At 50.3% G+C, this 24,832-nt stretch overlaps 1 protein-coding gene across 11 annotated transcripts in view; it reads right to left on the bottom strand.

The window, feature by feature from the left end:
* Nucleotides 1–24,832, bottom strand: part of LOC140396152 (contactin-1-like) — a 1,065,645-nt gene that overhangs the window by 76,374 nt on the left and 964,439 nt on the right. For all 11 annotated transcript variants that reach the window (XM_072484363.1, XM_072484362.1, XM_072484364.1 and 8 more), the window contains one exon: nucleotides 17,075–17,234. In XM_072484363.1, the coding sequence (XP_072340464.1) occupies nucleotides 17,075–17,234 (160 nt within the window). The remainder of the gene's footprint in view (nucleotides 1–17,074; nucleotides 17,235–24,832) is intronic.

Raw genomic sequence — 24,832 nt, 5'->3', positions numbered from 1 at the left:
ACATCTGGTGGCTCCCGTTCGTGGTGTTTTCTTCGGACCTTTTCCCCAGTTAACAGGTGGAGGTGAGGCAGAAAAGAGGTGTAGGAGAGTGAGTGGAAGAGATTGGCCCTCTTGGTGTGTGGAGCCGAGGGCCAGAATCGGTTGGAAAAAGAGGGAATCAGTCGGTTGGAGCTGGTGTGGCGCCTGCGACGCACGTTGAGGTGGCGGTGGGGCAGGGAGCGGCCCTGCCGGCTCAGTGGTCGACGGACCAGCTGGTGAGCTTCTTGAATGAGAAGTTGACCCAGCAACAGAAGGAGAGTCTGGAGGACCTGGTCCGGGCGGTGGATTTGATTAAGGCGGTCGTCGACCGCGTTAAGACGAAGCTGACGGCCCAGAGTCAGGTGATCCAGAAGATGGAGGAGGTGGTGGGGGAACACGAGGAGCAGTTTGCCTCGATGGCAGCGGAGATGGGGCGGATGCTGGATCAACAGAGGAGGCTCCAGGAGAAGGTTGAAGACCTGGAGAACCGGTCACGCAGGCAGGACATAAGGATCGTGGGCCTGCCGGAGGGGAGTAAAAGAGCCGATGTTGGCGCATATGTGGGGAGCATGCTGGAGAAGCTGCTAGGAGAGGGTGCATTTTCATGGTCTTTGAAGGTGGATCGAGCGCACAGGATGCTAATGAGGAAGCCCCAGGGGAACAAACTGCCGAGGGCGATGGTGGTGCGGTTGTACCGGTTACTGGACAAGGAGCGAATTGTGAGGTGGGCCAGGCAGACGAGGTGCTGCACCTGGGAGGGAAGTAAAATCCGAGTGTACCAGGACCTGGGTGCAGAGCTGGCCAAGAGGAGAGCGAGCTTTAACAAGGTCAAGGCAGTCAAGGGTGGGCCTGGGGAGGTGCGAGACACAGGCGGGAGGCTGACCCAAGGGAGACTATGGTTGATCAGCATGGGCGGGGGGTCGTGTGGAATGTGTGAGAATTGAATGGGCCAGTCAAGAGGGCCCGTGTGTTCGTACACCTAAAGTGATTGAAGGCGGATGTGACCATGCTATAAGAGATACACCTGAAGGTGGGGGACCAGATTAGGCTGAGGAAGGGAAGGGTTGGGCAAATATTTCATTTGGGATTGGCCTTTAAAACGAAAGGGGGTGGCGATTTTAGTCAATAAACAGGTGGCGTTCGAGGTGGGAAATATAGTGGCTGACTGTGGTAAGCGGGAAACTGGAGGGGATGCCAGTGGTGTTGGTAAACATCTATGCCACGAACTGGGACGATGTTGAATTTATGCAGCGGGTACTGGGGAGGATTCCTGACCTGGACTCTCATCGGCTGATTATGGGTGGGGACGTCAATACAGTCCTGGATCCGAGACTGAACCGGTTGAGCTCGAGGTCAGGGAGGGTGTCGGCAACAGCTAAGGAGCTTTGGGGGTTCACAGAGCACATGGGGTGGGGGTGGGGGGGGGGGGGTGGAGGTGGATCCATGGATGTTTGGGAGGCCGAGGGAATTCTCGTTTTACTCCCATGTGCACAAGGTGTACTCCCGAATAGATTTCTTTGTGTTGGATAAGATGTTGTTGGCAGGTGTGGTAGATGTCGAGTATTCAGCAACAGTGGTGTCGGAATATGCCCTGCACTGGATGGATTTACGAGTGAGCAAAGGGGGAGGGGGGCCCAGCGCCCGCAATGGAGGCTGGATGTGGGACTGGTAGCGGAGGAAGAGAGGTGTGAGCGGGTGAGGAAGGCCATTTGGGAGTATGTAGAGATTAACGATTCGGGGGAGGAGTTGGCAGGTACGGTTTGGGAGGCGTTGAAGGCAGTGGTCAGGGGGGAGTTTATTTGGATTCGGACACACATGGCGGAGCGGGTGGAGAATAAAAGGCTAGTGGAAGAAATCCTGCAGGTGGACAGAAGATATGCAGAGGCCCCAGAGGAAGGGCTGTTAAAGGAACGGCAAAGGTTGCAAATGGAATTCGGGTTGTTATCCACGGATAAGGCAGTAGGGCAGTTGAGAAGGGTGAGAGGAGCGGTAGATGAGTATGAGGAGAAAGCGAGCAAGATGTTAGTGCACCAGTTGAGGAAGCAGGAGGCGGCGAGAGAGAGATTGGTGAAGTGAAGGACGCAGGCGGGAAAACGGTCTTGGACCCGGCGGGGGTGAACGGGGTGTTTAGGGATGTTTTATAGCAAATTGTACAAGTCGGAACCCCCAGCCGGGGAAGAGGGGGCGTGGCGGTTTCTGGGAGGGTTGGAGTTCCCGAAGGCTGATGAAGAGCTGGTGGAGGACCTGGGGGCCCCAACTGGCGGTTTGGGTTTGGGCAGGGATTTGTGGCCTGGTTCCGGCTGCTATATCAGGCACCTGTGGCGAGTGTGCGTACAGATTACTTCAGGTTGCACCGAGGGACGAGGCAGGAGTGACCACTTTTCCCACTGTTGTTTGCCCTGGCTATAGAGCCATTGGCATTGGCATTGAGAACGTCGAGGGTCTGGTGGGGGAATGATACGGGGAGGGGGTAGAGCACAGGGTCTTGCTTTACGTGGATGATCTACTTCTGTACATATCAGACCCACTGGGGAGTATTGGAGGGATTATGGGGATATTGGGGGAATTCGGAAGGTTTTCGGGGTATAAATTAAATATGAGTAAGAGTGAGGTCTTTGCGATCCAGGCGAGGGGGCATGGGAAGAGATTGGGTGAGATGCCGTTCAAGGTGGTGGGAGGGAGCTTTCGATATTTCGGTATCCAGGTGACGCAGGAGCTGCATGAACTGAATTTGGGGTGGTTGGTAGATCAGATGAAGGGGGACCTTCGGAGGTGGGATACGCTCACGTTGTCATTGGCAGGGCAGATACACAGTTAATATGACGGTTCTCCTGAAGTTTTTGTTTGTTTTTCAGAGCCTCACAATTTTTATCCCCAAGGCATTCTTTAAAAAAGTGAATGCAGAGATCTCGGGATTTGTTTGGGTGGGGAAAACCCCGCGGCTGAAGAAGGCTGCTGGGGTGGGGGCGTCGGGGAGGGGGACTGGCTCTTCCGAATTTCATTAATTACTATTGGGCGGCGAAGTGGGTAGTGGGGGAGGAGCCGGTGTGGGAGCGGGTGGAGGCGGCATCATGTAAGGACACGAGCTTGGGGGCAGGCCGATAGTAGTGGCAAGCCTGAGGGTGTGGGGACAGTGGAGGCAGCACGTGAGGTTAGTGGAGGCATCGGTGTGGGCACTGATATGCGATAACCACTGGTTCGCTCCGGGGGGCTGGATGGGGGGTTTGGGAGGTGGCAGCGGACAGGGATCGAGAGATTTGGGGATCCCAAGCTTGGAGGAGGAATTTGAGTTGCCAGGTGGGAATGGGTTCCGGTATTTGCAGGTGAGAGATTTTGTGCGGAGGCAGATTTCAACCTCCCGCAACTGCCACACCGGGGACTGCAGGATAAGGTGGCATTGAGAACAGGTGTAGGAGAGGGGAAGGTCTCAGAGATCTATAAGGAATAGATGGAGTGGGAGGGAGCCCCAATAGGGGAGGTGAAGAGAAAGTGGGAAGAAGAGCTGGGTGGGGAGTTGGAGGCCAGGTTAAGGGAGGAGGCCCTGAGGAGAGTCAATGCATCCTCATCGTGTGCCAGGCTCAGACTGATACAGTTTAAGGTGGTCCACAGGGTACACATGACTGTGGCCCGGATGAGCAGGTTCTTTGAGGAGGTAGAGGATAGGGGTTGGGCGCTGTGCTGGGGGGCCTGCAAACCACGTCCATATGTTTTGGGCATTTCCGAAGCCGAGGGGTTTCTGGCAGGGGTTTGCTGACGTCATGACGTCTTACAAGTGAGGGTGGTGCCGAGTCCAGAGGTGCCGATCTTTGGCCTGTCGGAAGACACGGGAGCCTAGGACTGAGAGAGGCCAAAGCCCTGGCCTTTGCCTCCCTGGTGGCCCGGAGACGGATCTTACTAGGATGGAGGGACCCGGAACCCCCAAAGTCAGGGGTATGGGTTAGTGATGTAGCGGGGTTTCTCAGACTTCAGAAGATTAAATTCACCTTGAGGGGCTCGTTGCAGGGGTTTGCTTGGAGGTGGATTCTTCGAGAAAAATTAAGCTGTCAGCCGGGGGAGAGGGGGAGGGGGGGAGGCGAGGCATGGGAGAGATGAGTAAGGACAGGAGAACCAACGGAGGATTGGCGGGGGAAGGTGGCGCTGTTTGTGTAAGTCACATTGGCTGGGGTTTGTGCTCGGGTGGGGGGGGGGGGGTTGTTGGTTATATTGTTGTGCTTTTGTTTATGTTGAAACTTGATGTTGAAATTTGTTAAAATTATAAATGCCTCAATAAAATATTTTCTAAATAAAAATGCCTTTCTCAACCTCAAGACAACATGGCAGCCAAATGTCCCAGTTGGAAGTAATGTCATAACAATCAGGCTACACAAAGGTTTCTCCATTGAAGATAATATAGACTCCGTCTACTATTAGATGGGAAGAAACGACACTGGTTATCTCCACCCACAAATAAAAATTCACTTATCTCAAAAGGATTTCCTTTTGATATTGTAAGTGCTGGGAAAAGAGCAAAACCATGATGTAATATTTGTGTTGCTGAATTCATTCCTAATGGTATTGTTGTTCTTTGGAGATAAACAATGGGAATTCAGATACCAGAATGAGGAGGAAGACTGGAGGCCAGTTCCAAATAAAGATGAAACAGCTCTTGGACCCATGTAGAGTTACGAGCCAGTGGCACAGTTTGTGTTGTGTTGTCAGCTCTCTTCCTGCTCCGAACCGAAGGTTCAACAGGCCTTCATACATGCAGCATTGCTGAAGTGTTGGTGTTTCTCAGGAGTCAGTTTGGCAACCCAACTGCGGACCACACTAAAGCCAAGAGATACAAGACCACCATTCAAAGTGGGTAGTCATGATGAGCTTCAGTTGTGACTTAGTGATGGGGCAACTCACTTCACAGCTTGAAACATAGTCGCTTTACTTCACACTCCAGAGAGTTTCTTTCACATTTTCCAATTAAGGGGCAATTTAGCATGACCAATCCACCTACCCTGCACATCTTTGCGTTGTGGGGGGTGAGACCCACGCAGATACGGGGAGAATGTGCAAACTCCACCCGGACAGTGGCCACCGTGCAGTCCACACGCCAGAGACTTGAGCACAAGATCTGTGCTGACACTATAACGATGGAGGTGCCATCATTTGGATGTGATGCTGCCTTCCCTCTAGGGTGGAGGTAGAATATCTCAATGAACAATTTGTAGAAGAGCACGGGAGTTATCCCGAATCTCTTGCCAGTATTTATCCCTCAACCAACATTATGAAAACAAATAGATTGTTTGGACACAATCACATTGCTCCTTTGGGACCCCAGAGAATGCAAATTGGCTGTCATTTTCTTTTCCATTCCAATTGTGATCGCACGTCCAAAGAAGTACTTAATTGGCTACTAAGTGCCTGAGATTCTCTCAAGGTTGCGAAAGGCATTTTTTTAATACAAGTATTTTTTTCCTCCTTTTACACAAATCCAGTATGGCAATAGTTTTCCAAACATGCATTGACATTGGGAGACTTTGCCTGTCACCAGAACACGGCAGGAAAACTGTGCACATATGTACATACTGTTAATTATATATTGTTCTGAGGAAGAATGAGTGCTGCTGGCCTTGTCTAACTGCACAGTGAAGCCAGTTGTAGAATTCTGTATCCTGGATTGTGAATGAAACATTTGCAGGCTGGGGAGGGAGAGAGAGGGGGGGGGAGGGGGCGGGGGCGTCCTGAAATATTGTGGGGAACAACTGAAATGTTGTGGGGAATCGTCAACAGGCTTTCCTTCACCAGGCTATCAAAGCTGGAGGGTTGATAGAGGGTTTCCTCAGCTTGGGAGAAGTTGAAGACTGCTGTTTCATATAAGAGGGCAACATCCTGAGATGCCCTTTCAGCAACGTCTAATACTTTTGAATTATAAAATGGCCACAGCTTCCGGATCAACATAATGGCGGGGTGGGGGGCTCCTCCACAGTGTGACCTCTGGCTGTGGGTACCCACAAGCCGGTAAGGACATCTCAATTGGCCTTTAACTGACTTGAATTGCCTATCCGCTGCTTGAGGGCAGGTTAGCCCTTTTGCTTCAGATCCCATCTCTGTACAAAAGAAGAGTTTAGCATCTGTAGAGTTAACATCCAATTCAGAGTTTGGGTAGGGAGAGCAGCACACAAGATCATAGTTAACAAGAGGCAGCCAAAAAGTGCAAAGTTTAAATAGCGACAGTGGTGTGGATTGGGTTTGCCCTGTGCTTAAAGCTGGTACAGCGACTGTGTAAAACCTAATAACGGTGATCAAACTATTAAAAAGTATAAGTGAACACCAAGACAAACAATTTTAGGCAAAATTGAAAACAAATGAAAATAATAAACTTTTAATCGGGAAGAGTGCCCAGTCACAATAACAATTGCGGACGGCACGGTGGCACAGTTGTTAGCACTGTTGCTTCACAGTTCCAGGGTCCCAGGTTCTATTCCCAGCTTGGGTCACGTTCTCCCCGTATCTGCGTGGGTTTCCTCCGGGTGCTCCGGTTTCCTCCCACAGTCCAAAGATGTGCAGGTTAGGTGGATTGGTCATGCTAAAATTGCCCTTAGTGTCCAGAAAAAGTTGGGTGGGGTTACTGGGTTACCGGCTTAGGGTGGAGGTGGGCTTAAGTGGGGTGCTCTTTCCAAGGACCGGTGCAGGCTCGATGGGCCAAATGGCCTCCTTCTGCACTGTAAATTCTATGATTCTATGAACAAGGTAGTTTTGAGTAATTGTGGCCATTCAGTCCATTTGATATCCGACACCATAGAACCCCCACAGTGCACAAGGAGGCTTCAGTAACCTGAAGAACCAGCGGTAAGAGAACAGAGGTTTATTTAACTATATACAATATTCTGCTCAAGGCAGCATCTCACTCGCAGTACAGTCCTTGCTGGGAGAACTAGCCACACCAGGCCCTGCTTTGGGCTGGCTTTTATTTTTGTTCATAACGAGCTCCAGCTGGATGGTCTCCACCCCTCTTTAGGAAGCTCTTACTCCACAAGTCCTAAGGAGAGATCAACAATGGTTTCCCCATGTTCCCTTGTGGGGGTTATAACAGAGGCCATTCGACCCATTGAGTCTGCACCGATCCTCTGAAAGAGCACCTTACCTAGGCCCACTCCGCTGCCCTATCCCCATAAACCGACCTAACCAGCACATACCTGGACACTAAGGGGCAATTTTTAGCCTGGTCAATCCACCTAACCTGCACATCGTTGGACTGTGGGAGGAAACCGGAACACCCGGAGGAAACCTACGCAGACACGGGGAGAACGTATAAACTCCACACAGACAATTACCCAAGGTTGGAATTGAACCCGGTTCCCTGGCACTGTGATGCAGCAGTGCTAACCACTGTGCCACCGTGCTGAAGTCTCTAAAACCTTTCCAGGACAATATCCAGCTATTTTTCAAATTGGTCCTGCGAAGACTCATTTTCTCCCATTCATTGTGATTTCTCACAGTTTTGTCTTTGTGATTCTAGCATGCCTGGTACCAAACTGGTGGATCTCCAATGGTATTGCACACTTTGATTTGTAAGGTAATGTTACTTCATCCAGTTGCAGTGTTACACCATCTTACACGCCATATCCTATCAGGGCCACTAAATAACAGTGACTGAATTAGTCAAATTGTGTTGCATCCAATCATTAAAATGTGAAAGCGAAAGTGTTCTAGGAAGTAAGTGTGACTCGAAGCGAATGAAATATATGGTTCAATCTAACAGATAAAAACATATCGACATTACTTGCCAAAGGCGTCGTTGCTCTGTGAGTGTTAATACTGGTTATTAAACATTGACCTGGTGTGCCTAACCTGTTCCAATTTGTTCCCCTTTCCTTTCCTCAAGGAGCTGACTGTGGTGGATTTCCACAGGTCACAAGTGTAGGCTGGTACAGCTAATCCAGATACAGGTTATTCAGGGAGTGGACTTTGTGCTATGAATGTTGGGTGGCTATCCAGTCACAGAGCACAGTAAGACACAAACCTGATCTGTACGATCAGGAATAAGCATGGATTCAATACAACACTTCAGGGTTATGCAGTTTATATCACTGCAAATAAATATTTGTGGTTGTGGGTTTATCAAACATTCTGGGAGTTCAGTTGCAAAAGGACATCCCCACAGACATTTCAAGTTGGCCCCCACTCCTATCACCGAGGGGAGGCTGGATAACAATCAGAAAGAACGATTCGTGCAACCTTTTCTTTGAAAGTCCAAGCGCGATGAGGGCAACATTAGCATCCAGTTGCCACCTGTTCCGAGCTCAACTGAGGCGACATTTCATGACTTACTCACTGAATGGACTCACAATGGAGTGCCCGTGAGTGTTTTATAGATAATATATTCTGTTTCGTGTGATCTGCTGTTGAAAATCGGCACAGGGCCCTGAGCTTTGAATGTTTCTCCAAGAATGAAAACACATTGACATCAGACTTGCTGATGCACATCTCTAGCGCACAGCACGCCGTGAGAGAAAGTGAATCGTCATTCCTGGCGAATATTTAGATGCCAGTGTAGAAATAAAACTCAAACGCTTGCCTATTGCTGCAGCTCAGGTGATGTTCTGTACATGTGGGAATGCTGCAGTGTGTAGCAGATAAGTGCATTGGCACAGGGTGAACAAAGCAGCCTGATGCACAATGCCTATTGGGATGAATGGATATTAAACAGCATCTGGAGATAATTAGATTTCCTTGCAGATTTGGAGCAAACACTATTGCACAGTCTTGCAAAACCGCCACAAAGAATGACTTTTGAAAAGCTCAAACAGCTGTGCTGAAACAGGCAGGCAAAAATGTTTATCACAGTCTTAAACTTCATACAAAATTTCAACACAGTTCTGTGGGGGAGGAAAAGTTTGCGTCACTCGGACATTTTTCATATATTAGCTCTTCCCAAAGAGCCAGTGAGAGAGAACTTCAGGAATAAGCATGGAATCAATACAACACTGAGGGTTGTGTACATCGCTGGAAAGAAACATTAGTGTACATAGTGTTTTGTTATGCTCTTGACGTAGCATAAGCTGCTTCCTTGATGTGCACTCTGACAAAGGAAGGTTCAGACTTGGAGATAGCTTTAACACATTTATTAAACTATTAACAATTCTCCTACTTGGATTTGTCTCCTTCTATGTTAATCCTTCTATAGCTACTCAGACTGACAAACCAGTCTGCTACAATCCACGTGGTGGGAGTGATGTTCAATCAACCCTGTGTCTGTACTCACTGAGTGTCTCCACTGGAAAGAGACTGAGCATGTGTGCTGTGTCCTTTTATATGGGTTGGTGTAATGCCCTCCTGTGGTAGTGTCACCTCTGTGTGTATCGTGAATGCCCATTGGACTTCCGGGTGCGGCTATGCAGAGCTAGGTCGCATATTCGGTAGCACCCGCTTGGAACGGACTTTTGGGCTCTTTTACAGGGCCCCCACGGTATTTGTTTGACATTTCCCGGTGTGGCAGGAAGACTGCAACATTCCCCTGACAGTGTCCCCCAGAAATGTTATGTCTTTTGGCTACCAGACCCGGCAGAAACAGTAAAAGATTTGGCTGTAACTGCAGGATAAACAGAGCCTCTTCCAGCATGCAGGCGGGGGAAAGGCAAGCTTAAAGCTGCAAACTGACCTGAGGGCCTTTATCAAAGTTGAATTCTAACAGCAGAGGGAACAACTGTGAAAAGATCTCACCAAGGCCACTGAAGAAGCGGGGACGAGGCTTCCGGTGGCGGCCATGGAGGAGTAGGTCACGCATTCGGCAGCTCCCGTCTGGACGGACTCTCAGACCTTTTTCAGGAGTTTCCACAGACATTTTGGGGCAGATTGGTGAAGCGAACACTGCCAAAAGGATTCCCTCTCGAGACTTCCGGTTGCGGCAATGCGGAGCTAAGTCGCACATTCGGCGGCTCCCGCAAAAACTGACTTTTGGGCTCTTTTCTGGCCCCCAAGGGCACTTTTCCGATGTTTCCCGGTGTGGGAAGGAGTTAATAATAGCTCCCCGTCAGTATATGGCTTTAACTAGGAGCGGGGTGACAAAAAAGGTGGTGGTGGACCAGAAGAAGGGAGGGAAGAAGGACAAAATGGCGGCGGGCGGAGACCAGGCAGCGTGGAGGTAGTGGGCGGAGGAGCAACAGGAGGGTATCCAGCGCTGCCTCAGAGAGATTAAAACGGACCTGCTAGAGCCGATGAAGGCTTCTATTGATAAGCTGCTGGAGACACAGACGGCCCAGGGGGTGGTGATCCGAGAGGCACAACAAAAGATCTCTGACAATGAGGACGAGGTCTTAGTCCTGGCGGTAAAGGTGGAGGCGCACCTTGCGCTACACAAGAAATGGCAAGAGCGGTTTGAGGAGATGGAGAATCGGTCGAGGCGGAAGAATCTGCGGATTCTGGGCCTCCCGGAGGGGCTGGAGGGGCCGCACGTGGGGGCCTATGTGGTCACCATGTTAAACTCGCTGATGGGAGCGGGGTCCTTCCAGGGGCCCCTGGAGCTGGAAGGGGCCCATAGAGTGTTGGCGAGGAGGCCCAAGGCTAACGAGCCTCCGCGGGCGGTGCTGGTGCGGTTCCATCGGTTCGTCGATCGGGAGTGTGTGCTCAGGTGGGCCAAGAAGGAGAGGAGCAGCAGGTGGGAGAACGCGGAGGTTCGGATACATCAGGACTGGAGTGCGGAGGTGGCGAAGAGGAGGGCCGGGTACAATCGAGCGAAGGCGGTGCTGCACAGGAAGGGGGTGAAGTTTGGCATGTTGCAGCCGGCGCGACTGTGGGTTACCTACAAGGACCGGCACCATTATTTTGAGTCTCCGGAGGAGTGTGGGCCTTTGTTCAGGCCGAGAAGCTGGACACAGACTGAGGGTCGGGATGGGCAATTGGGGACTGCGGTGGATATGTTATGCCTATTTTTGGTTCGGGGGGGGGGGCCTCTGCATTGTTTTGGGTTTCTTTTTCTCTATGTTTTTCTCTTTCGGGTTGGGGAGGGTGGATGGGGCGGGTTGGGCACTGTTTTGGTTGGTGGCGGGGCCTGGTAGGTGGAGATCACGGGATTTTATTCCCGTGCCGAAGACTGGGGGGGTGGGGGGGGAAGCGAGGATTGATTCCCGCGCTTAGAACGGAGGGGGAGAGCCTGTGAATGGGGAGCGGGAGAGGAGGGTGTGCCACACAATGGGAGGAGTCGAAGGGGAGGCGGGAGTGGCCGGGGCCAGCAGGTGTCAGCTGACTTGCGGAAGTGCAATGGGGGGAGTAAACCAGCTAGGATGGGTCCTAGCCGGGGGGTGGGGGGGGAATCGAGTTGCTGCTGCTAAGATCAAGTAGGAGCTGGAGCGAGTGGGGTGGGTCGAGACGGGGGTATGCCGCTGTGGGGAACGGGCCGGGTGTGGGGTGTGGCTGGCCGAGGACGGGTCATGGCTAGTCGGCGGGGGAGGGGGGCGAGTTGCCCCCTGATCCGGCTGATAACCTGGAATGTAAGGGGACTGAATGGGCCGGTTAAGCGGGCCCGCATGTTCGCGCACCTGAAGGGGCTCAAGGCGGATGTGGTTATGCTCCAGGAGACACACCTGAAGGTGGCAGACCAGGTAAGACTGAGGAAAGGGTGGGTAGGTCAGGTGTTTCACTCGGGGCTAGATGCCAAAAATCGAGGGGTGGCGATCTTGGTGGGAAAGAAGGTGTTATTTGAGGCGTCGAGCATTGTGGCAGATAATGGCGGTAGGTACATAATGGTAAGTGGTAAGTTGCAGGGAGAGAGGGTGGTACTGGTCAATGTGTGTGCTCCGAACTGGGACGATGCGGGTTTTATGCGGCGTATGTTGGGTCGGATCTCAGACTTGGAAGTGGGGGGCCTGATAATGGGGGGAGACTTTAACACGGTGTTGGATCCGGCACTGGATCGCTCCAGGTCTAGGACGGGTAGGAAGCCGGCGGCGGCTAGAGTGTTGAGGGGATTTATGGACCAAATGGGAGGGGTGGACCCTTGGAGATTTGCAAGGCCGGGGGCTAGAGAATTTTTATTCTTCTCACATGTCCATAAGGCTTATTCTCGAATCGACTTTTTTGTTTTGAGTAGGGCGCTGATAGCGAGAGTAGAGGATACCGAGTATTCGGCAATAGCCATTTCGGACCACGCCCCGCATTGGGTGGACTTGGAGATGGGGGAGGAGAGGGACCAGCGCCCGCTGTGGCGCGTGGAGGTGGGGCTGTTGGCGGACGAGGTGAGCGAGCGGGTCCGAGGAAGTATAGAGAGGTACTTGAAGACCAACGACAACGGGGAGGTCCGAGTGGGGATGTCATAGGAGGCACTGAAGGCGGTGGTGAGGGGAGAGCTGATCTCCATCAGGGCCCACAAGGAGCGGAGGGAGCGGGGGGAGAGGGAGAGGCTGGTGGGGGAGATGGTGAGGGTAGACAGGAGGTATGCGGAAGAACCTGAGGAAGGATTGTTGAGGAAGAGGCGCAGCCTCCAGGCCGAATTCGACCTGGTGACCACCAGGAAAGCGGAGGTGCAGTGGAGGAAGGCCCAGGGGGCGGTCTACGAGTATGGGGAAAAGGCAAGCCGGATGCTGGCGCATCAGCTTCGGAAGCGGGACGTAGCTAGGGATATCGGGGGAGTTAAGGACAGGGGAGGGAGCGTGGTGCGGAGTGGGGTTGGCATCAATGGGGTCTTCAGGGACTTCTACGAGGAATTGTACCGATCTGAGCCCCCACGGGAGGAGGGAGGGATGGGCCGTTTCCTGGACCAATTGAGGTTTCCAAAGGTGGAAGAGGGACTGGTGGCGGGACTGGGAGCCCCGATTGGGCTGGAGGAGCTGATCAAAGGGATAGGAAGCATGCAGGCGGGAAAGGCACCGGGGCCGGACAGTTTCCCGGTCGTGTTCTATGAAAAATATATGGACCTGTTGGGCCCGCTGTTAGTTAGGACCTTTAATGAGGCAAGGGAGGGGGGGGAGGGCTTTACCCCCGACGATGTCCCGAGCACTGATCTCCTTGATCCTGAAGCGGGACAAGGATCCCCTGCAATGTGTGTCTTACAGACCGATTTCCTTGCTAAATGTAGATGCCAAGGTGCTGGTGAACCACGAGGATTGAGGATTGTGTGCCGCAGATCATCCATGAAGACCAGACGGGGTTTGTGAAGGGGAGACAGTTGAACGCGAATGTGCGGAGGCTTTTGAAAGTTATCATGATGCCGGCGAGGGAGGGGGAGGCGGAGATAGTGGTGGCGATGGACGCTGAGAAAGCCTTCGATAGGGTAGAGTGGGGGTACTTGTGGGAGGTGCTGAAGAGGTTCAGGTTTGGTGAGGGGTTTGTCAGGTGGGTTAGGCTGTTGTATGAGGTCCCGATGGCGAGTGTGGCCACAAATAGGAGGAGGTCCGAGTACTTTCAGTTGCACCGAGGGACGAGACAAGGGTGTCCCCTGTCCCCTCTGCTCTTCGCACTGGCGATTGAACCCCTGGCTATGGCACTGAGAGAGTCGAGGAACTGGAGGGGGTTGGTGCGGGGTGGGGAGGAGCATAGGGTGTCGCTTTATGCGGACGACCTGCTGCTGTATGTGGCGGACCCGGTGGGAGGAATGCCAGAGGTAATGAGGATCCTTAGGGAATTCGGGGACTTTTCGGGGTACAAGCTCAATATGGGGAAGAGCGAGCTGTTCGTAGTTCAGCGAGGGGACCAGGAGAGGGGAATTGGCGAGCTCCCGCTAAAAAGGGCGAGAGGATTTTCAGATATTTGGGGGTCCAGGTGGCCAGGAGCTGGGGGGTCCTGCATAGGCTTAACTTTACAAGGCTGGTGGAGCAAATGGAGGAGGAGTTCAAGAGGTGGGACGCGTTGCCGCTGTCTTGGCGGGTAAGGTGCAGTCAATCAAAATGACGGTGCTCCCTAGGTTTTTGTTCCTGTCCCAGTGCCTCCCCGTGTTTATCCCAAAGGCTTTTTTCAGGCGGGTTAACAGGAGTATAATGGGGTTTGTGTGGGCGCGAGGGACTCCGAGGGTGAGGAGGGTGTTCCTGGAGTGGAGTAGAGATAGGGGGGGGCTGGCGCTGCCCAACCTCTGTGGGTACTACTGGGCCGCCAATGCGACAATGGTGCGCAAGTGGGTGATGGAGGGGGAGGGGGCTGCATGGAAGAGGTTGGAGACGGCGTCCTGTGTCGGTACGAGTCTAGGGGCGCTGGCAACGGCGCCGCTGCCGCTCCCTCCAAGGAGGTATACCACGAGCCCGGTGGTGGTGGCGGCCCTCAAAATATGGGGGCAGTGGAGGCGGCATAGGGGGGAAGTAAGGGCCTCGGCGTGGACCCCATTACGGGGGAACCACCGTTTCGCCCCAGGAAGAACAGGTGGAGGGTTTTCGGGGTGGCACAGGTCAGGGATACGAAAGTTGTGGGACCTGTTTGTGGAGGGGAAGTTCGCGAGCTTGGGTGAGCTGGAGGAGAAGTATGGGCTCCCCCCGGGGAACACCTTCAGGTACTTACAGGTAAGGGCGTTTGCCAGACGGCATGTGGTGGAATTCCCACGGCTACTGCCACACACAGTACAGGACAGGGTGCTCTTGGGGGGGTGGGTGGGAGTGGGGAAGATCTCGGAAACTTACCAGGTGATGCAGGAGGAGGAGGAGGCCTCGGTGGTGGAGTTGAAAGGTAAATGGGAGGAGGAGTTGGGAGAGGAGATCGAAGAGGGGACGTGGGCAGATGCCCTAGGGAGGGTGAACTCTTCCTCTTGGTGCGCGAGGCATCAGCCTCATACAGTTTAAGGTGCTGCACAGGGCACACATGACCGGGACAAGGATGAGCAGGTTCTTTGGGGGTGAGGACAGTGTGTTAGGTGCTCAGGGAGCCCATCAAATCCCACCCATATGTTCTGGGCATGCCCAGCGCTGGAGGAATTTTGGAAGGGCGTAGCGAGGACGGTGTCGAGGGTGGTAGGATCCAGGTTCAAACCGGGCTGGGGGCTCGCAATATTTGGGGTGGCAGAGGTGCCGGGAGTGCAGGAGGCGAAAGAGGCTGGAATTCTGGCCTTTGCGTCCCTGGTAGCCCGGCGAAGGATTCTCCTTCAGTGGAAAGATACGAGGCCCCCAAGCGTGGAATCCTGGATCAGCGATATGGCAGGGTTCATTAAATTAGAGAGGGTTAAATTCGCCTTGAGAGGGTCGGTACAAGGGTTCTTTAGGCGGTGGCAACCGTTCTTAGACTTTCTGGCAGAACGATAGACATTGGTCAATGGCAGCAGCAGCTCGGGGGGTGGGGGGGGGTTTACTTTATTTTTGTTTGTGTTATTTACCTGGAAGGGTCTGAGGGGGTGTATACACCTGTTGTCTTAAGTCGGGGTGTTAATGTTAATTTATTATTTAGGCCCTGGGGGTGGGGTTTGGGGGGTTGCTTTTTTAGATTGTGTTTTGTACTTAACCCTGTTGGGTTCTTTTTTCTTTCTCATTTTGTATTGATATTTTATGAAAACCTTTAATAAAAATTATTTTTTTTAAAAGTGAATGCCCATTGGTCGTGTCCTATCTTAATGACCTATTGGTTGACTGTCTGTGTGCCATGTCTCTGGTGCTCCCTCTAGTGTCTAGCTAGGTGTAGTGTATGTACATTAACGCTTTGTGTACTTACAGTGATGTACATCACCACACATAGGTTGTTCAAACATTTTGGGAGTTCAGTTTTAAAAGGGCTTCCCACAGACATTTTAAGTTGACCCCCACTCCTGTCGCCGTTGTTGAGTTTTACAGCAACCTTGTTGATTAAAACGAGTGAAACCCACATGCTTTTTTTGAAACCGAGCTGAGTTCACTATACAAAATGAAAAGGCCACCCATTCAACAGGGATGGTGAGTGGGCACACTCCACTGAGAAAGTTCAGTGCTGGTGTGTGGGTATACTCTATCTGGATGTTGAGTGGATATGTTCTGTGGGGATCTACCTCTCGAAGCAAATGGACATACAGCAACATATACCCAGCCTTGACAACCAAGGCACAAGCTCAAACTCTGTAGATGGCGTGTCCCCAGTCTCAGAGAACTGAGCTACGAGAAGGCTGAAGAAACCGGGACTTCTATGCCATCAAAAATGATGCCTGAGAGGAAACTTGCCAGAAATATATTGTGTCCTAAACAGTATTGAAGAGGTGAACATGGAATATTGCATAGAATCATAGAATAGAATCATAGAACCCCTACAGTGCAGAAAGAGACCATTTGGCCCATTGAGTCTGCACCAACCCTCCAAAAGAGCACCCTATCTTGGCCCATGACCCCACCCCAACTCAGTAACCCCACCTAACCTTTTGTATACTAAGGGATAATTTATCATGGCCAATCCGCCTAACATGTACATCTTTGGACTGTGGGAGGAAACCGGAACACCTGGAGGAAATCCACGCAGATACAGGGAGAAAGTACAAACTCCACACAATCACCCAAGGCCAGAATTGAACCCGGGTCCCTGGCGCTGTGAGGCAGCAGTGCTAACCACTGTGCCACCGTGCAGACCCTTTTTATTTGACAGAGAGCCGATAGGTGGTGATTTAATCTGAGGGTCACCGCACCTCAGGCGAGGGCCAAGGGCGAGAAGGCATAACTTTGTGGATAATCTCAGCCAGTACAGGAATTGAACCCGTGCCGTTGGCATCTCTCCGCATCACGAACCAGCCGACAAGCCAACTGAGCTAACCAACCCCGGCGGCAAGGGAAGTCAGGAGGGCAGGGCAAGGAAAATCTGATTGAAAGTGGAGGACAACCATGTTCAGATGTCAGGAAGAAATTCTGCCCATAAAGGGTAAGCAACACTTAGCACTGAGCAGCCAGTAAAATTAATGCTGCAAAAGCCATCATCTTTCAGAAGGCTGTGATGGGGAGCTTGTAGATTGTTCTTTTCCTTTTTCTAACAACTGTACATCCTGGACTAACAGCAAATGTCTACTTTTCCTGTGCTCAGGAATGAGGGAACAGAGGGCCTCCTCCCCCCACCCCTGCACCACCATCAATCATCCACTCCTCAGCGTCTCACGGAGCCCATTAGAATCCGTTTGCTCCCTGTACACTCAACCTCCTGAGGAAAGGGATAACTATCAACTTACTTTTAAAAATTCTGACTGAGTCCACTGCTCCATCCCCTCCTTCTCCATAGGCTCGCACTTCCACAATGTAGTCTCCCTCGTCGTAAATCGGTATATTTATATTATTTCCCACTGTCTGTAACAGCGTATTCGTTACCGTGCCGACTCTTCTGTATAGCACCTAAAAACACAAAAGAAAATGTTCAAATAATATGTGCTATTTCCGAAAACAGGGAAACCTGGAAGTCTATGTTTGTGTTTCTCAGCAGATTCATGGGGTATCTATCAGCTGTTCCTATTTGCTGGCAATCTCATAGGTTATCTGTTGGTTTTTCCTACTCGCTGACTGCCTGTGCACTTACCCCAGCAGTTCTCTTTAGTTTTTTGCCTGACACCCCTCACCCCCGTCGTGTTCTTTCTCAGACCAACTTCTATTATCTCGATCCATTTCTGACCAACTTCTAACCATCGAACCTCCCTTTCTGACCCCCATGTTAACGACCGCAGTTCCCTTTCCTTCGCACTGTTCCCCTCTGCTTCAAATTTATCATCATCACCTTCTGTTCAATATGCCCACCCTTAACCCCTTTGCCAGTGCAAACTATTGTCCCATTTCCAACTTCCTTTTCCTCCACAAAGTCCTCCAAAGTCTCACCTCCAAAATCCATGTCCATCTTTCCCGCCAATTCGAACCATTCAGTTTCAAGTTTCCGTTCCCTTATGAAAGTCACCAATTATATTCTATGCGACTGTGACTGTGATAAATCTCATTATTCTCGACCTGTCAATAGCCTTTGGCACATAGTACGCCACGGTCCATCCACCGACAATGCGTCTATTATATAGTTGGTGGAATAGCTTGTGCTTTGTTCCAGGCCTATCTGTCCTATTGTAGCCTGAGAATCACCTGCAATGTCTTCTCTTCCTGCTCCTGCATTGTTACCTACAGAGTCTCTGAGGCAACATCATCCAAAAACACACAATCAATTTCCATCTGTGGACTGACAACAGTTGATCTACTCCACCATAACACCTCCACTATCTCTGATTTGTCACATTGCTCGTCTCACATCTAGTATTGGATGGACAGAAATTTTCTTCAATTAAATATTCGGAAGGTCAAAGCTAGTGTTTTTGATTTCCTTCACAAACTCCATTTACTCATCACCAATTCCAGCCTTCTCCCCCACTACAATCTGATGCTGAACCAGGCCGTTTGAAACTTTGATGTTTTATTTCACCCTATGTTGAGCTTCTTACCCAGGATGCTCTCCAACATCAAGCCCACCTCCTCTCACCTCTGTAACATCCCCTATCTCTGCCCCTGCTGAAACCCTCATTTTTTGATGCCTACAAACTCGGCTATCCAAATGCTCTCCTGGTTGGCCTCCTACCGTCTGAGCTCCATAAACTTGAGCTCATCTATCCGAAATGCCACCAAATTCCGTTCATTCAGCACCTCAGCACTCCAGACTTACACTGGCTCCAGGTCAACAACACCTTGACTTAAACATTCACATTCAAGCTTCTAAATTCTTGCATGGCCTTGCCTTTCTCTATTTCTATCGCATATCCCAGCCCGACAATCATCGGAGACCTCTGCGCTCCTCCAATTCCGGCCACTTGTGCATTCCCAATTTTCATTGCCTCATGATTTAGGGCTGTGCTTTCCGCTGCCTAGGCCCAAGGCTCTGAAATTCCCTCCAGAAAACCTCTCCTCCCTCTTTAATTCTCTTCCTTCAAGGTGCTCCTAAAACCTACATCTTTGATCAATCTTATCAGTTCATCTTTACTTGGTATCAAATTTTGATTCATTATGTCATTGATGTTATGACAGAGCTACCAAAATCGAAAAATAAGATCAAAGTTCTGCAATCCTTCCATATCTAATAGTGAGTGGTGATGGTCAACAGACAGCACTGAAGTGCATGCAACCATCTTCAGCCAGGAGTGATAAGTTGATGATCCATCTTGGCCTTTTCCTGAGGTGTCCAACACTTGTTAAAAAATCATTGCTGGGAAGCGAGCACTGCTGGAAAAGCCAGCTTTCATTGGCAATCCTTAACTGCCCTTAGGAAGGTGGCGGTGAGCCACCTACTTGAAACATTGCAGTCCACCTGGTGCAGTTACACCCACAGTGGGCTGTCATCAATGGGAAATTCCATTGACAAACAGCGAGAAGGGAGAATCCCGCCACCAATGAATGGCGCTCCGTCGAGAAACGCGCAGCTGGGGAACCGGAGAATCCTGCCCATTGTTTCACGTCAGGATGGTGCATGATTTAGTGGGGGACGTACAGGTGGTGATTTCTTTTGCGTGGCCGAGACCCTTGTTCCTTTGGGTGGCATCACAGAAGGCAGCCTTCAGCTAATTCCATTCACTCTACAATGTATGAATAAATTGCTGAAGGCACTGGATGCAGCAAAGGCCTTGATGGGAGAATTGAACAATGATAATGCCACTGAATTTTAAGGCAAGCTATTTGGACTCTCTTCTGTTGGAGATGGTCATTATGGCTGTAATGTTGAAGACTTATACTTCAGAATTACCTGAGCCAAGGTGTTTCTTCTTGCATCTGCTGGAAGAATGAAAGCAGATGAAATTCGTAAAAGGGCTTGACACTGTAGATACTAGAAGACTGAATCCTCTGGCTGGAGAGTCCAGAACTTAGGATCACAGTCTCAGAATAAAGGGTTGGCCATTTATGACTAAGATGAAGAGAAATATCTTTATCCTTAGGGTTGTGGATTTTGGAATACTATATCCCAGAGAACTACGGATGCTCAGTAATCACGTTCAATCAAGACACCAATGGGTAGCACAGTGGGTAGCACTGTTGCTTCACAGCACCAGGGTCCAAGGTTTGATTTCAGCTTGGGTCACTGTCTGTGCGGAGTCTGCGCGTTCTCCCCGTGTGTGGTGGGTTTCCTCCGGGTGCTCCGGTTTCCTCCCACAAATCCCGAAAGACATGCTTGTTAGGTGAATTGGATGTTCTGAATTCTCTCTCTCTGTGTATCTGAACAGGCGCCAATATGTGGCGACCAGGGGATTTTCACAGTAACTTCATTGCAGTGTTAATGTAAGCAGTGTTAAAGGTTCGGCACAACATCGTGGGCCGAAGGACCTGTTCAGTGCTGTATTTTTCTATGTTCTAAGCCTACTTGTGACAATAAAGATTATTATTATTATTTCTGGGTACTAATTAATCAGGGGATCTGCAGAGAATGAAATGAAAAAAAAAGAAAATCGCTTATTGTCACAAGTAGGCTTCAAATGAAGTTACTGTGAAAAGCCCCTAGTCGCCACATTCCGGCGCCTGTTCGGAGAGGCTGTTACGGGAACAGAGAGTGCAGATAAATGGAATTGCAGCAAATGGAGAGAGTGCAAGAAATTGGGATTACGGTCAGAGATTAAACATGATCGTGTTCATAGAATTTACAGTGCAGAAGGAGACCATTTGGCCCATCGAGTCTGCACCGGCCCTTGGAAAGAGAACCCTACTCAAGCCCACGCCTCGACCCTAACCCCATAACCCCACTTAACCTTTTTGGACACTAAGGGCAATTTAACATGGCCAATTCACCTAACCCGCACATTTTTGGACTGTGGGAGGAAACCAGAGCATCCGGAGGAAACCCACGCAAACACGGGGAGAACATGCAGACTCTGCACAGACAGTGACTCAAGCCGGGAATCGTACCTGGGACCCTGGAGCTGTGAAGCAACTGTGCTAACCACTGTGCTACCGTGCTGCCCTACTGTTGAATGATACAGCAGGATCGAAGGGCTGAATGGTCTATTTCAGCTCTTATTCCTTAATTCATGGGATCTTTAAAGTGAAAAGCTCGTAATTGGTTGATGTCATACCCAGTACAAAGAAAGACTGTTATGAGACAAGGACGTACCCATAACCGCTACGACAGACACTACTGGAAGAACTACTGGACGCAAGCATACTAGACAAAGGAAACTGTCGTGACATGTATGACCGACTGATAGAAAGGGCCGACACCGTACTGGACATAGATTTTCATAGAATTTGCAGTGCAGAAGGAGGCCATTCTGCCCATCGAGTCTGCACCGGCTCTTGGAAAGAGCACCCTACCCAAGGTCAACACCGCCACCCTATCCCCATAACCCAGTAACCCCACCCAACACGAAGGGCAATTTTGGACACTAAGGGCAATTTATCATGGCCAATCCACCTAACCTGCACATCTTTGGACTGTGGGAGGAAACCGGAACACCCGGAGGAAACCCACGCACACACGGGGAGGATGTGCAGACTCCGCACAGACAGTGACCCAAGCCGGAATCGAACCTGGGACCCTGGAGCTGTGAAGCAATTGTGCTATCCACAAGGCTACCGTGCTGCCCCTAACATAACATAACAAGAAAGAAATAGGAGGAGGACCTGGGGATTGAGATAGGGTGGGGACTCTGGAGCGAAGAACTGCATCAGGTCAACTCCACCTCCACGTGTGCAAGGCTCAGCCTGACGCAACTAAAAGTGGTACATAGAGCCCACTTAACAAGAACCCGTATGAGTAGGTTCTTTCCGGAGGTGGAGGACAGATGTGAACGGTGCCAAGTAGGCCCAGCCAACCACGCCCACATGTTCTGGTCTTGCCCCAGACTTCCAGGGTACTGGACAGCCTTCTTCGAGGCAATGTCCAAAGTGGTGGGGTGAGGGTGGAGCCATGCCCGAAAGTGGCGGTCTTTGGGGTTTCGGACCAGCCAGATCTTTTCCTGGAGAGGAGGGCGGACGCCCTTGCCTTTGCCTCCCTGATCGCCCGCCGTAGAATCCTGTTCGGCTGGTTGTCCGACTGGCTGTCCGATCTCTCGGAATCTCTCCAAATGGAGAAAATCAAATTCGCCATCCGAGGGTCAGACGACGGCTTCCACAGAACGTGGGAGCCATTCACGCAATTGTTCCGAGACCTGTTTGTGGCCAACGAACGAGAGGAAGAATAGCCAGGTAGCCAAGAATCAGTGGGGAGTAGCCAGGGCATGGCCGGGGGGGGGGGGGGGGGGGGCAGTTAAGCCTACGAGGAAAGAAAGGCAAACCACGAGATGGGGGAAGGGGAGGGGAGAGGTAAGAGACAGGGAACAAGAGAGGAGAACCAGGGCGGTGAGGGGGAGGCAGGGAAATGAGAGCCGGATGGAAGGCACGGGATACAATAACGAACAGGGCATCTCCAGTAGGGAACGAGGAGAATGAAGACGAAAGATGGGAGGAACGGCAGAAGTGGCGGTGAGCGCGAGATGGCAGCGAGATCCGTCCGGGAGAAGCGACAACAACGCCAAACCCATTCGAGTATTGCCCACTGTAATTGTCTCTCCTGCACCCGAATGTATATTTACCTCCCTGGTCTCCACCATCCCCTCCCTCCCTCCCGCAAATAGTCGCCTACTTATGTGTTGTAAATAATTTTGCCGGTTGTACAGAGTTGCTGCTGTTGAGCTGGTGCGCAATACCCTACCAGTTATCCTATTTTATTTTTTTTATTGTATTTACTATTTTGTTCTCTTTGGTATGTTTGGGTGTGCCCTTCTCTTCTATATGTGTGTGTATATATATATATATATATATATATATATATGTATATGTTTCTTATCCTGTGTACATAACGGTAAATATACTTTGTTCAAAAACCCAATAAAAAACATTTATATAAAAAAAGAAAGACTGTTATGCTTGCTGGAGGCCAATCATCTCAGTGTTAGGACATCACTGCAGGAGTTCCTCAGTGTAATGTCTCAGGCTCATCTTCAGTTGCTTTATCAGTTGCCTTCCCTCACCATAAGGCCAGTTTACAATATTAGTTCTATTCACAACTCTTCAGATAATGAAGCATGCAGCAAAATCTGGACAACATTCTGGCTTGGACTGATAAATGGCATTTTTATTTTATTTTATTTTATTTTATTTATTGTCACATGTACAAAAGTACAGCGAAAGTATTTTTCTGTGGCCGAGGGGACGTACACAGTACGTACATCGTAGAGAAAAGAATAATCAACAGAGACCATTGACAAATGTGTTCATCGACAAACAGTGATTGGTTACAGTGCGGAACAAGGGGCCAAACAAAGCAAATACATGAGCAAGAGCAGCATAGGGCGTCGTGAATAGTGTTCTTACAGGGAACAGATCAGTCCGAGGGGGAGTCGTTGAGGAGTCTTGTAGCTGTGGGGGAAAAGCTGTTCCTATGTCTGGATGTGCAGGTCTTCAGACTTCTGTACCTTCTGCCTGATGGAAGGGTCTGGAAGAAGGCAATGCCTGGGTGGGAGGGGTTCTGATAATGCTGTCTGCCTTCCTGAGGCAGCGGAAGTGTGTACAGAATCAATGTGGGGGTGGCAAGTTTGTGTGATGCGTTGGGCTGAGTTCACCACACTCTGCAGTTTCTTACGATCTTGTAACATAAAAATGTTAGTAAATGACCATCGCCAATAGAAGAGAGTATAAACAGCCTTGAAAATCAATGGCATTGCCATTGTTGAATTCTCCCATCATCCACATCCTGGGGATCACCATTGACCAGGAACTTAACCCTCCCAGCCACATAGATGGTATGGTAGATCAGACCAGAGGCTGGGAATTCTGTGGGGATTGACACAGCTGACTCTGCAAAGCCTGCCCACTATCTACAAGGCACAAGTCATGATTCTAATGGAATACTCTCCACTTGCCTGGATGAGTGCAGCTCTGCAACACTGAAGGAGCTCAACACCATCCAGGTCAAAGCAACCCGTTTGATTGGCATCTGTTCACCACTTTAAACCTTCACTCCCTCCATCATTAATACACAGTGCCCAACAGTGTTTACCAATGATTCTTTGACAACCTCTCAATTCCATGACCTCCAAAAACGAGAAGTTCAAGGCCTCCAAACTCAACACCAGGAAGTTACTCTCCAAGCCTCACACCATCCTGACTTGGAACTACATCACCGTTCCTTCATAATCACTGGGTCAAAATCCTGTAACTCCCTCCCTAAAAGCACCGTGGGTGTACCTACACCACGTGTACTGCAGCGTTTCAGCATGTACCTCACATTAACGGGGGTGGCGTGTGCAATTAGGGATGGATCGTAAGGATGGCCTTGCCAATGTTGCCCAAATCCAATGAACAATTTTATGAACAACATGATGCAATGAAAAGTTGTGAAATGGTTTTATCTATGATGCTGATTGAGGGAGCAGTATTGGCCAAGACACCAAGGGAGCTGCTTTATTATTATACCGTGAGTGGCTTTTTAATATCCACTCCAACCAATGGAAGAGGCAGACAAGCTCGCATTTTAGTTGAAGCTCTAACTTTGACAACTGTGGAGTAGATTTTGAACAAATATCCCATTGTTCACCTGGGCATGATTGACTTTTGAAAGCAATAAGGGCATTTATTATGTGGAACTGAGGGGTAAAAGTGAGCTTCAGACAAGAAAACGGCAGGCCAATGAACTCTTTCACTTCAGCTGGACTTTCCAGAATGCGATGTAGAAACAACAACATTTTGAATCCAGGAGAGTGAGTGTTTCTTTTTCCTTCAGTCATTGATTTGCACAGAGTTTCCCATCACCCACCCATCAATTTTTAATTTTACACTCGCACGTAGAAGTCAATGATTAACAAATTGCCACAAATCCGATGATTGTGCATTAGAAGATGCAGTCCAGTAGTTCAATCAGCTTTCGGATGAGGTTAAAGTGACAGAACACATGTGTCTCGCCCCTTGGGGCCACTTATGGCGAAGACCTTTGGCCTTCAGGAGGCTAA

This window comes from Scyliorhinus torazame, chromosome 19 (assembly GCF_047496885.1).
Source record: "Scyliorhinus torazame isolate Kashiwa2021f chromosome 19, sScyTor2.1, whole genome shotgun sequence".
Taxonomy (NCBI): Eukaryota; Metazoa; Chordata; class Chondrichthyes; order Carcharhiniformes; family Scyliorhinidae; genus Scyliorhinus; species Scyliorhinus torazame.
The sequence above is the reverse complement of the archived record's forward strand: the minus strand, read 5'-3'. Positions and strand labels throughout refer to the sequence as shown.